Source organism: Boleophthalmus pectinirostris, unplaced genomic scaffold (genome assembly GCF_026225935.1).
Source record: "Boleophthalmus pectinirostris isolate CB_2022bp ecotype Guang Dong unplaced genomic scaffold, ASM2622593v1 HiC_scaffold_20, whole genome shotgun sequence".
Classification (NCBI taxonomy): Eukaryota; Metazoa; Chordata; class Actinopteri; order Gobiiformes; family Gobiidae; genus Boleophthalmus; species Boleophthalmus pectinirostris.
Window position 1 is genome coordinate 17,572,471 of NW_026571153.1, and position 13,183 is coordinate 17,585,653.

At 37.8% G+C, this 13,183-nt stretch overlaps 1 protein-coding gene across 1 annotated transcript in view; it reads right to left on the reverse strand.

Annotated features, from left to right (window-relative positions):
* LOC110159307 (pyruvate carboxylase, mitochondrial) overlaps window positions 1–13,183 on the reverse strand; it is a 606,539-nt gene that overhangs the window by 514,501 nt on the left and 78,855 nt on the right. The window contains 2 exon segments of the mRNA XM_055156707.1: window positions 11,448–11,532; window positions 11,535–11,565. Coding sequence (XP_055012682.1) covers window positions 11,448–11,532; window positions 11,535–11,565 — 116 coding nt within the window.

Below are 13,183 nucleotides of genomic sequence, written 5' to 3' on the forward strand. Positions count from 1 at the left end.
GGTGGAACAGTGTTTTCTGTTTGAGAGAAGAATTCTGCCTAAATATGCAAGTTGTGTGTTAAACATGTGTGAATGAAACAAAACACAACTCCAGGTATGAAAAAGGTGTGAAAAGAAAACATCAGGGAAACTCACCAGAACACAAAAAGATAAACAGAACAGGAAAACCTAAAATCCGCCATTTCAGACCACTGTAAAAGAAATAACCACATTTTGGATTGGGAGGGGATAAGGGTCATTGGATCGGAAAATAAGTTCAAACGTTGGATCAGGGAGGCCATTGAAATCAGGAAACGAGGCACGGACAGCATTAACTGTGATGACGGAGAGTTCGTCCTTTCACACTCCTGGGACCCCTCCTCCAGAGAACACCAGGTGACGGGAGGCGTGGTCAGTCTGAGCCACCTGCCGCCTACAGGAATTAACAACAGTTGATATACAACACGTTACCACCAACACCGGGGACAGTTCTGAAGATGGCTTGCAGCTAGCAAACGAAACATGTCAACAAGGTAAATACACGTTACTGTATTGTCTTTAAAAATAACCCAGGAAGTTAAAGTTCCAGGTATGTGCTTGATGATGTAACAATATTATAACATATTGTATTTTTCTATAAGTCGCACTTTTGTTCATGGGTGGTCTGACTTATACTCCAGTGCGAGTTATATATTAAAATTTTCACACTGACAGCCGCGAGAGGGTCTAGGCTCGTGTGTCAGTATTTTGTACTACTATTACTCCTGAACCACTGTCACTTCACACACTATTTTGCATGTCTCCTGTAGAAAAAGCCGCTGTCTTGTTGCAAATAGTGAAATATTCAGCTGAAAACAGTAATCGAGGTGCAGAAAGAAAGTTTGGAGTGAGCAAGAAACTTGTGAGGAACTGGCTGAAAGCGGGAGTGGAGAAAACAGCTTCTGGGTAACGGGGCGGGGGCGTCATGCAACTTTCCTGTAAGTCACTGAATGAATCAACAAAGCCTGAACTTCAATGCCAACCGAAACCATCCTGTCTGGATTCAGACAGGATGGAATAATTCTAACTGGAACTGATGCCGAGTCTGATGACAGCTACACAGAAGAGGAAGCGGAGCGCTATTTACTTTATGGATCAATGGTTTCTACTGTTATTACTATGATTTGCCTTTCAAGATGAAATGTCGGTTCCTGGTCCCCAGAAAGTGCGACATATAGTCCCGTGCAACATATGTTTTTTTCTTTTTCAATGCACATTTTTGGGCTGGTGCGACTTACAGTCTGGAAAATACGGTAGATCAGAAAATAGCACAATATGGCCTCTTTAAGATTCTGTTGTAATAATAGGCATGTAGCAACATTGACAATGGCACAGAGTGGTAGTCTGTGCCATGACAAGATGTCTTATAAGAACTTAGATTTGGCACCTTATTTAGAAAAAAGATACACCATCAAAAACAACTGAGTTTGGAAAATACATAGTATAGCAAAATAAACAGTTGACGTCCAGGTAAAATTGCAATTACAATACGGTACATTATGCTGAATTGTTGTTTTTAGACATTTCCTATTTCCAGTCTTACTACATATACTTGTCCTTAGCTTTCATACATTCAACATTATGCCTACATCTCCAGTTTGAGAAATGTTTTCCAGAGGCACTTCCACACTGGGAGAAAGCCTTATATGGGAGCATTATTCAAATCCATATTCATCCATCTCCCTGCTTTACACAATGGAGGCACTTGTGTTTGATGCGTCGACAGGGTTTGTTCACAACACGAGATGCAGCCGGATCAGCGAGAGATATATTTTGTCTGGGAGGTGTAATTCTGTCTACCCCAGCATAAGTCTGCGCCCGCCTCTGCATTCAACTCCAGCCCTGCCTTTGAACTTCTCCTCTCAAGGTTCAATTTGTCCATAATTTAGCTGTAAACGATCTTTCCTGCTCCAACCGCCTGGGTAGCCGTGGGGTGGCAGAGTGCAGCGAGCTTGTGAGTGCGTGTGTGTGTGTGAAAAGTGCATGTCTGTCAATGGACACGCTGCGTTCAGGAGATTGGTGGACAGCGCTTCTTTCGATTGTAAAGCAATACAATTATACCCTCTGGATCAGTCTGCAAATGGGTGACCGTGTGCCTCTGCTAAGGTGGGGAAGGAGTGGGTGAACAAAACTAGGGCTACGAATAGTAATTTAAAAACTTTTCACAACAATCACATTAGGAAATATTTGGTATTCTGAGTGTCATCTTCAGCTAATATAAGCAGTGCTGCTTACTAAGACGCTGGGAAATCAAATACAACAGCAAATGCTAAAATGCAAACTGGCATGGACTATAGATGAGGTCTTAACAAGGTCTTAACTGAGCCATGGTGTGGCACAAAACTAAAATTCCAAAACTCCATTCCTACACAAAAGAAAGGCTCCATTTTGACACCACAATGATGTTCTTTTCTTTTCTTTTTTTTCTTTGATACTTCAAGGTTTTAGTATCAATGAGAATCTGGGTAACAACTTTTATGACAACCATGAGCATAACAGAAACTAAACTCTAAATTTAAGTCAATTTAAAATTTATGGGACCACAGTAGTTCAGATGGTATATAGTCATCTTACAGGAAGGTTGCTGGTTCAACATCAGCCATGATACAGTACAGTCATTATGTTCTTGGGCAAGACACTTCACTCCATTGATATCAACTTGCGTACTATTGCAATAAAGCAAGTTCAATGAAGCTCCAAGTAGATTTTTTTTTAAGAAAAGCTATCAATATAATATTCTTGTATATTGAAACCATAATTTAATTTACTAAAGATCTCCAAAACTGTGCTATCACTTTAAACAGAACAAATTACTTCTATAGGATAAATAATAAGAATCAATAGACCATAAATAACAGAAGTCACATTTGCATGAACCTCAAAAAACAATTATTCACAAATGATTTTGGTTTTTAATGACATGATCTAACTCAGTGTAGCCTCACGATATTTAGCCAATTTAACTTAATATCTTTACAACAAATAAAATTAGGGCGACCAGCTGTTTGACAAGCCAACTCCATGTATGTTAACATACTGATACTGGAGCCAGGTTCAAACACACAGCTGTCTCTATAGCGTTCATACAACTCAACTGAACAGGTTTTCTGAGGACATGATGAAATTTTGGATCAAAGCCACAATTTGAAGCCTTCTCATTCCAGCTTTTTGTTGCCAATAGTGTTTTTCTTGGCAGGCTACAAAAGACATCTAATACTGCTTTTAACCCACATGAACAAGAATAATGCCCCACTTCGGAAAATGGTGATTCGTCTCCATGGAAAATCAATGTCATATTGAAAACCTAATCCTTACAGTCTTCTAAATTAAGCACTGGATTATTTAGCAAAAATGTTACCTGGTTAATTATGTCAAATAACTAGCTCCCCCTGGTGTACAAATATGATGTGGTCAAGCACAAAATGTCCAATTAAATGTCACATTAGACTCATATTGGGCAAAGGCTCTGGTACTTATTTTGACAGGTATAGATTACATTAACAGTGTCAAATTGACCAACAAAATGATGTGGGTATTAAATAAACTGCACAATATAAATCAGTGTGTCTGGCACCTACAGTCTTTGGGGACTCTTTTGCACCAGTATGGACTCTGAGGGGACACTGTCAGGGTTCACACAAACTGGGCTGTCCCAAAGCAGGCCAGGACAAAAAGCAGATTTGTATGCATTTAGGTTTCTTATTTTAGATATATGTTGTTCAGCATTATGTATAAGTTTCAACTCAAATCCTATTTACACACAATTTGGTCATTAAATAAATCATTAGACAATGACATTAATGTGCATCCATTTATTCTTCCTTTATAATATTATTGCTATTCCACTAATTAATTAAATTACTTCAGAATTCAGAGTTGTTTTTATACAAGCCAATCATTAAAAGGTGCGTATAACTTTTGGTGGAAGGTCCATCATATGTCTCCCTGGACATGCCACAGCTTTGCAGTGTTTCACATATGATATTAAACTTATCTAAGATGTATTTATTCAGTTGCGATGTGTTACTGGGGAAAAAGCAGCATGCAGAGTGAAGCCTAAATTACCGACATGTATTTAAGAAGGTAATAGTATTCTGGATATTTAGGGGTTTTCAGTTATGATACCAATAATAAACCAATACTATGTCTAAGTATCTGCAAATATCCAATATTAAGCAATAGTAGTATAGGGATGGAAAATGGCCAAATTTTCCTGGATCAACACCGATATTCCATACCAGTATCATTATCAGTAGCATCCTTCTCCTGAATACTATCTAGTATTAGTACGTGTAGGTGTCATATAATAACTCACAATTACTCATCTATATATATATATATTTTGACAGGCTCAAATGCATTCAGTTACTGCTACAGTACATCTAACTGTCCTACATTTGAAAAACACACTAAAGACTTGAGCCTAGAAGCCTTAGTCTTTAACTCCACTGTTGTACAAAATGGCGTCCTATACGTGTCCAGGTTAGCGCGTGCACTTGCATTGATTGGCCTGCACTGAGAGCCGCCAGCCCATTGCACCTGACTGTTTTTCTATTTAGGCCACAGCTAATTAGTCTTAAATGAGAGCTCTCCATCTTCATCAGGCCCAGAAAGAGCCACAAAGGCAGAAGACGGGCCCGAACAGTGGATGGCATTAATGGACGGAGAGTTTGACAAACGAGTGGACTCTATGGGGGGCGTGAGACACGAGGTGAATTAAAAACCAGAGCGAGAACAAGGAAGGGTAGAGGTAAAGCAAGAAAAAAGAGAACAAGAAAACACAAGAGAAGAGACATAAGACCAAAGGAACAGAAGAGAAACCAAGAGTTACATCTATCACAAAAAGTTTAGGATTGAATCAATAATGGAAACAAAATGAAAAATGCTTGTAAATAGATGTTATTATTCAGTTATATCAAATAATAGGGATGCACTGATACTGGTATCAAATATCAGCGATGATCCAGGAAATTTAGCTGGATTGCGTATAGGTTCCATGATATTGGTGCAGTTCCTGGTTGGGCCTTTAATCTTATGTAATGTCTCAGAATGTTTTAACTTTTATTCATACAAAGTTGTTCAGTAGTTACTTGCAATAAAAATAACAACCACCACTGTTGGGCAAGTTACTTCAAAACTGCAATGTGTTTTTTATTACTTGTTACTGTCATGTCAAAGTAATTTGTGACATTACAATATTACTGTATTTAAAATGTACGGCATTACATGACTATTGTAGCACTTTTAAGTTACTCTCAACAAAATAACTGTGCAAAGATGCCAAACTTTTGTGCTGTATATGGACTGAACCAGGACTGAACCAGGACTGAACCAGGACTGAACCAGGACTGAACCAGGACTGAACCAGGACTGAAACCAGGACTAAACCAGGTCTAAACCAGGTCTAAACCAGGACTAAACAGGACTAAACCAGGACCGAACCAGGACTAATCTTGGACTAAGACTTGGAATCTAGGACTGCCCCTGAGAGAACCCCAAGCCCGTGGGGCAGGGTGTCCGCCCAGTGCGATCGGGCATCAGCTGCGATTAGCCCGGTCCTTTCACCCGTGGTCACCCGACAGTCTAAGCGAGCGCACCTCCGGGTCCGTCTCGACATTTAGAACCATAATGAACGTGTTGAACCGCTGCTGAATTATGCTGATAATTTGTATCAAGAAAAACTATATCAGTACCAGAGCTGAAAAGGCTGGATCAGTATATTCCTACCAAATAGACTGTAAATTATATAAGCCTTGTTTGAAAAATGATACTGCAAGTTTCTCTTATCTAACTCCTTCTATTCTATATTTCCTGTATCGTCAAAACAACAAAATTGCCTTTTCTTTGATGCCTGCACTATGCAGATACCTCCGGTGAATTTTCCTTTAGTACATTTCACAGGCAAAGCAGCTATATTGTAATCCTCCATTGTCCATTTGTTACCGATCCTTTTGTTTTGTCTCACTACTTTTTCCTCATCTTTTCTTTGGTCTTGTTTCACACTGGTTACAAGAGCCCCACTTTAGAACTCTGCCTTTGATTCTCTCTCGCACAATGTTGAACTTGGACCGGTTTTTGCAGCATCAGCAATTATCCCTCCCCAATTTCCCATAGGCAGGTTTCAGAGCCTCACCGCACTTGTTCAGAATTCCCAGGCAGCCCGAGGTACAGCGCCAACTCAACAAAAGGTTAACTACAGGTTGTGCCATTACTGTTCCTACATCTGCTGTCCTATAGTCGCAATGGCTTTCTATGATACTATGATTTTAGGAACATTATGACTACCTAGCTAATATTTCATTTGAAATTACCGGTAACTGGCATTGCTTTCATCTTTTACTGTTAGACGTGGGGAATACAACATAAAAGTGATACTGAAATGAAACAAAAAAATGTACACTACCCTTATAACATGTAGATAAATTGTATTAACAAGTAACCCAAACCCTATCCCAACCTTAACCCTTACTACCATGGAATCTCATGTTATATATATATATAAAAAATTAAGGACAAGAAGTTATAGTTCTGTATTTTGAGGTTATTTTTATGGTCTATTCACACTTTGAGCTATGAGACTTTTGTGAGCATTAAGCCATTTTAGAATGTTGATACCTTAACAAAAACATACTCAGATGTGTTATGTTGTGTTTCTTTCATGCACGTTTGAGTAATCCTGCATTATTAGTCGGTCTACGTCTCCAAAGATCAAAATACTCTGCTCCACCTTGGAATATCACAAAGATGTAGTTTTCAAATTAGCATCAACCTTTTACCTTTTATTCAGAAGAGATTGGCAATTCCAGGGCTGAAATTATCCAAATGATTCTAGTGCAAGTGGAGTTTAAAACACAGTGGAGCACTTCCTGTATTGACATGACAAGGTGGAACAGAGTGTTGTCTGTTTGAGAGAAGCCAAAATATGCAGGATTTGTAAACATGTGTGACTGAAACAAAACACAACTCCAGGTATGTTTTTTTATGAGGAAATAACATAACATAGCTCTTAAATAACCACAACAAAGGCATTTATAGGCACATTTTGTACCTTTCCAATAACAAATATTGCTTAATGATTGGGTTGATTATGAAAAAGTTCCATATTCTACATACAAAAGTGTGTAATCACGTCACCCATCAGTTGGCCATAATTCCACAGTAAACACGTACCATTACCATTATAGTACTGACACCATAATATTATACATTATAAAGTGAAAGGCCATTAGGAAAACCTCTAATTAGGGGAAATGAATGACGTAACAGAGCACCGTTTCACACCTCAAATATGTGTTTATATTTCACAATATTCCAGGTAATGATCCCAGAGTCGTCACATTTAAATGTTCTGTCACATGTGGGAATACAGCTGTTATTGCTGCTACATCACATGGAAATGTACTGTAACACATTCAACATGGTGATTTATATGAACAAGGACCAAGCCTGGAATAGAATAGTGAGAAATCTATAACTGGATCAATGTGGTCGATACAGATGTACCTCCAAATGTAGTATTGCTCATTTTGGTCACAATATACATATCAGACAGAGAACTATGCTAGTAGTAGTTATATCAGATAGTAGCAGTAGAAGTACTAGCAGCTGAAGTAGTAGCAGTAGTTGTTGTGGTAGTGGTATCAGTAATTGGTTAATCTGCGTTTCTTATTGACCAATGGCTAGCTCATAGTTTCATTTTCTTTCTGTTGGTTAAATCAACAATTTTGTCAAGTCTTGCAAGGCGAACACAATTGGGATTTTGAGCTCTACATAAATACATTAAATTGGTATCAGTAGTAACAATAGCCGCAGAACAGTGGCAGAAGCAGAAATTGGAAGCTGTAATAGGAGACGTTAGGCCTGTCATAACACATTTTGAAGTATGATGTATTGCTGAAGAAAATATAATATTGAAAAATATTCTAAAAAAAAAATCGTGAGCTGCAATAAAGTGTTATTTTTTCAACCTTTTACAGCTTAAATTTGATCATATAGCCAAAAAATAACTATCAATTTCCCAGTAGTGCAAAGAAAATGTACACACGACAAATATTGATCCCAAAAATATTGTTCCATCCATCATATTCTTAACGATAAGTCAATATAGTAATTATCATGGCCCAGTAGTGAAAATAGTACTGTGGTATTAGGTCTATCAGTAGTAGAAGTGATAGAAAAGAAGTGACATTGATAGTAGCGTAGCATTAGTAGTGTGGCAGTAGAAGTAGCAGGAGCAGCATTATACACATTTGCATGAGTTTAAAAATAACGTTTGTATTTATTGCCATGTCACTGGGTGTACAGTCTTTTATCCTCCATGAAAACATCTAGTGACAGCAACAACAAGACAGTTTGCCTTGACAAGTTTTAATTAACAAAGTGTGAAAAAGGCATCTTCTTGTTTAGACTCAGAGGTTGCTCGCCTTCATTTCTCTACATTCTCTCGAGTGGTCTCTATGCAAACACAGCCAGCTGATCAAAGCTCTTCTTTGTGCAACAGTCACACAGACACGGTGAGGATGAAACACACAAATCTAAAAAGCCCTGAGTATACAACTAAATCACTTGTCAATCAATGCCCAGGGGTTGTCGTCTTGTTGCCATAGGAACAGGTACAATTATTTCACCATTAAATCCACTCAACCCCAAAATGCCTGCGTTTTAGTGTCCCTCATCTGTTTGTTAGTAAACTCATTAATCGTGTTAATTATGTTTTGGATCAGTCCGTCAATGCGTCGCTTCGGACAACACGGTGGAAAACAGGGAGACACACAAAATACCACTAAAGACTGTCAGTAGCATAAATAGGCCATAATAACTACTTGTCAATTATGAGTGTCACGTGTGTAATCTTTCACAAGCAAAATGTTTAAAATTATGTTTAATTACTACTGACTAAAGGTCTTTCTCTTTTCTTGCATATCTCTGCTTTTCACAATAAGACCAATACATTCATAAATCAATTTAGGATTAATACTTCTGATCGGTTAATCAGTGGATACATTTACATGGCCAGTAAAAATCAAACAGAAGAATCAGATCATTATCACTAATACCCAATAATTAGATCTGATTTTCGAGGTGTGTTTACATACACAAAACAAATCTTTAAATGGGCCCATATTATGCTATTTTTTGATCTATGTTAAAATGTTTCCTCATCAAACGCATACCTGGAGTTTTGTTTTGTTTCATTCCCACAGGTTTAACACACAAACTCTGCAAATTTAGGATAAGTTCATCTCTCAAACAGAAAACACACTGTTCCACGTTGTGATGTCATGTGTAATACATGAAGTGCTCCACTGTGTTTTTAAACTCCATACTCCTTCACTAGAATCATTTTGATAATTTAAGCCCTGGAACTGCCAATCTCTACTGAAGGTAAAAGGGAACTGCTTCATAACATCACAAGGTGGAACTGAGCATTTTGAGCTTTGGAGATGTAGACAGACTAATAATAAAGATTACTCAAACGTGTGAATGAAACAAAACACAACTCCAGGTCTGTTTTTGACAGCACAGCATTAGAACATGGCTTAAAGCTTTGTGTCTCATTTAAGACCTTTAACATTTCCTCTTGTATTTCTGTCTTCACCACAGCACTCGACCCTTTTTTGCATAATTTCCCTAGTCAAAACCTACACAGGTGTGAACAAGCAAAGAAATGAGATTAGTCCGACCAGATGTTACTGTTTACGTGACAGTTCAATAATCGGATAACTCCAGAAATCAGGTTATTTTTCACCTATATCACGTATATGAGTGAGCAGATTGTAATATCTGATGTGTTTATGTGTTTGTTTATGTGTTATGTTCCAGAGCATGGTATTAAACTTATCTCCAAAAATACAAATATGTGACACGACCAGGCCAAGTTACAGGTCTGATCTGTGGAGAGGGAGCCCACTCATCGTACAGATAAACGTTCAGTAAGACCTGCAATTGAATAAATGTAATAAACTGATTATTTAAATGCCATACTGTGGAACACTCTGAGCAAAACTCCAGCATCTTCATGAGGCAAGTAAGTGGCAGGCTCTCCACTAAGAAAGTTACACATTGCACCCTTATGTCTTGCAGCAGTAGGTAGACAGTGGCTCTCTAGATGCTATTTTTATCTATTTTTATTCTCCTCTGCTACAGTCTCCCCTCCTTCATTCCCCAACTCATGACCTCATCATTCAGCGCCTCTCTTCAGTGATCCCACCTGCTCGTGTCTGCCCCACAGTCTGCGGTGTTACCACTCAGCCCTCTCTCCCTCGGTAGGAGACAGTTTCTATTTTGTTAAAGTTACACCAGCTATTCAAATCCAGGGCCCTTTTTTAACCGCAGTATTTTCATCATCTAAGCAGTAATCGTTTAAAAAAGCTGAAATATGTCATCAAAATGTAATAAGTGGTGCTATATGCAAACAAACTCAATTCGTGAGTGTCAGATTCTCAGATGCTGGAGGAGGTACAGTAGATATTTCACTGCTTATTGAATGTGTCTATGTAAAACTATCAATAATAAATGCACTCTGAAAACTCAGTTTTCAAGCATCATTTACAGTGATCTAAATATGAATACATTTTGTTCTCTGCTGTTTAAAGTGAGCGAGCCTGGCTAGCTTTCTCGAGATCAGAACCATGTTGCTACTAAGGAGTACCTAACTGGAGGATTATTTATTGTGCATGTGTCTGTCAGATCAAAAAGAACAAGAAAACACCATATTTACAAAGAAAAAACATCCAATTCGACACTGGTAATAATGATAATGGTGCAGATACTGATAAAATTGCTGGATCAGATATCGGGTTCCAAATATCGGTTCAGTCGCTATCCCAGTTTGGTATATAAATTCATGTAATAAAACTATTTACTGGTCTCAGAACGTTTGAATTATTATTTTTTATTTATACAAAGTTGTTCTGTAATTACTTCAGAAAAAGAGAGATAAATAACAGCTGCATATAAACACATTTGGATCAGTTTCGTCTATTTTATTTTTATATAAAGAAAATAAAGGCTGTTTTCAGTCCTTGCACTGATATGGATTGATATCGGTAATTGGCTATAGTATCGAAATCAATATTGGAACTGAAAAAGCTGGATTGTGCATCCCTAATCAAAAACTATGCAGTGTTTGATGCTCTAAATGTAATTTTGTTTTTTGTTTTTCTCTGACAATGGCAAAATATTGAACCTTGACTCATATAAAAGCCTTGTAAAAACAGGTAAAAATCTGGAATTGGAGGTGAACACGATAACCACCCTGCTACCAAGTCTCAAAAACTGCGACCATTTCCTTACAAACAGGAGGTTAGGTCGGATACCGCTTGAACTCCTCCAGAATGGGCAATCGTAAAGTGCACTTTCCACAAAACGGATCCCACTTTTATCAGAAAGCGGCGAATATAAAAAAAAACATTGATAACAACACTTACTCTGTGATTTCTTCAGTGACCGTGTGCTCCACCTGCAGCCTGGAGTTCACCTCGATGAAGTAGTGATTGTCATGTTTGTCCACCAAAACTCCACAGTGCCAGCATTCTCATAACCCACCTGCAAATGCACAGAAATAGAGTTAGAGTGCTATATTAAGCTCTGTTCAAGTGAAAGTAAGTTCATGAGACTCAAATTCCTGTTCTAGGTACCATTTTGATGACTTCAGAGGATGCATGTGTGTGATATTTTGATATTTGATTCTCTAGGTTTGTTCCTATTCAAATAAATAATGAATACATTAATAAATAAACATCCATGGGGTTCAGAATGATGAAAGGTTAAGACCGTTGACATACCAATTAACTATTCAAAACCAAATATTATAGTTTTGGAATGTTCCTCAAAATGGCATCATATAACATTTATCTTAAGCCCATGAATAGATTTTTACGTGTGTAAAATGCCATGGCAACTGTCCCATTTTTTCATCACTAACTCGAGAACTGCTTAACACTGAGGTGGAGAGTAGCCAATTTGGAAGTCAAAGTTATAATAAGCATTTTTAGTACGTTTTGACATGGTTTACGATTATTATCACAGGGTATCATAGGTTTCAAAATTATATAACTGCCATAGCAATTATCAATTTAAAACAAAGTACTATAGGCCTGACTTTTGAATGGGAAAAGTTCTCAAAGGCTATGTTCAGACTGCAGCCTGAAGTGACCCAAATCTGATTTTTCACCCCTATGTGACCTGTATCTGATTTTTTAATGACAGTCTGAACGAACACAGATCGGATTTTTTCAAATGCGACCCAGACCACTTGGATATGTGCTCCTAAAACTGACACATATCTATATATTTTGACATGCGACTTCAGTCTGAACAGCCAGGTCACATTCATCCCACCTACACGTCAGGCTCAGAGTCTAGTCAATGGCGGGAAAGCGAGGTTAGCGAGTGCATTCATATTTGGGATGATCCCTGTTTTCAGGCCAAATCAGAGAGGTCTTAAAGGGAACCAAGCAGTTTTTGAAATGACGGCTACAGGCGGTCATGGCTTCAATGTCAACGAAAAATAAAGAGCCTGTGAGCCAAATACAAGGAGGCTAAACACTCAAACAAACGAAGCGGCCGTGGACGTGTAACCTCTTCATTTTACGAAAGAACTGGACCGTATTTTGAGAGACAAACTCAGCATTTAGGCTACTTCTGTAAACACCAAGCATGTGGGACACTTTTGGGGCATTTAAAGTTCACATTGGAGATCACATAAAAGTCATATTTAATTGGAAATGTGAACAACCTCACGAAAAAATCTAATTTCACAAATTAAATCCGAATTGAGCATTAAGCCCTGCAGTCTGAACGTAGCCAAAATATTGCAGAAAACTTAAAACCCATAAATATGCAGATTAAACAAAAAAATGCACTTTAATATATCCATTCACCAAAAGTTATTTTTTCTCACCATTAAAAAGTAAAGTATTAAAAAAACTAAGATTTTTTAATCCAAACAGCATACTTGTTGTTAGTTGTTACTCATAAGATTAATATGGCAAACTTGTGAACCCAAGCCAAACAAAAATGGTCTTATTTGTGGTCTTCAGTTTGGAGTTTGGAGCAATATTGTTACTCCACCTTGCAGCCTCCATGTGTACTTATGATATCAAATTCACCAACCTCAGCAACACAACATATCTAATAGTGTTGATTACTCATTCTAAACTGA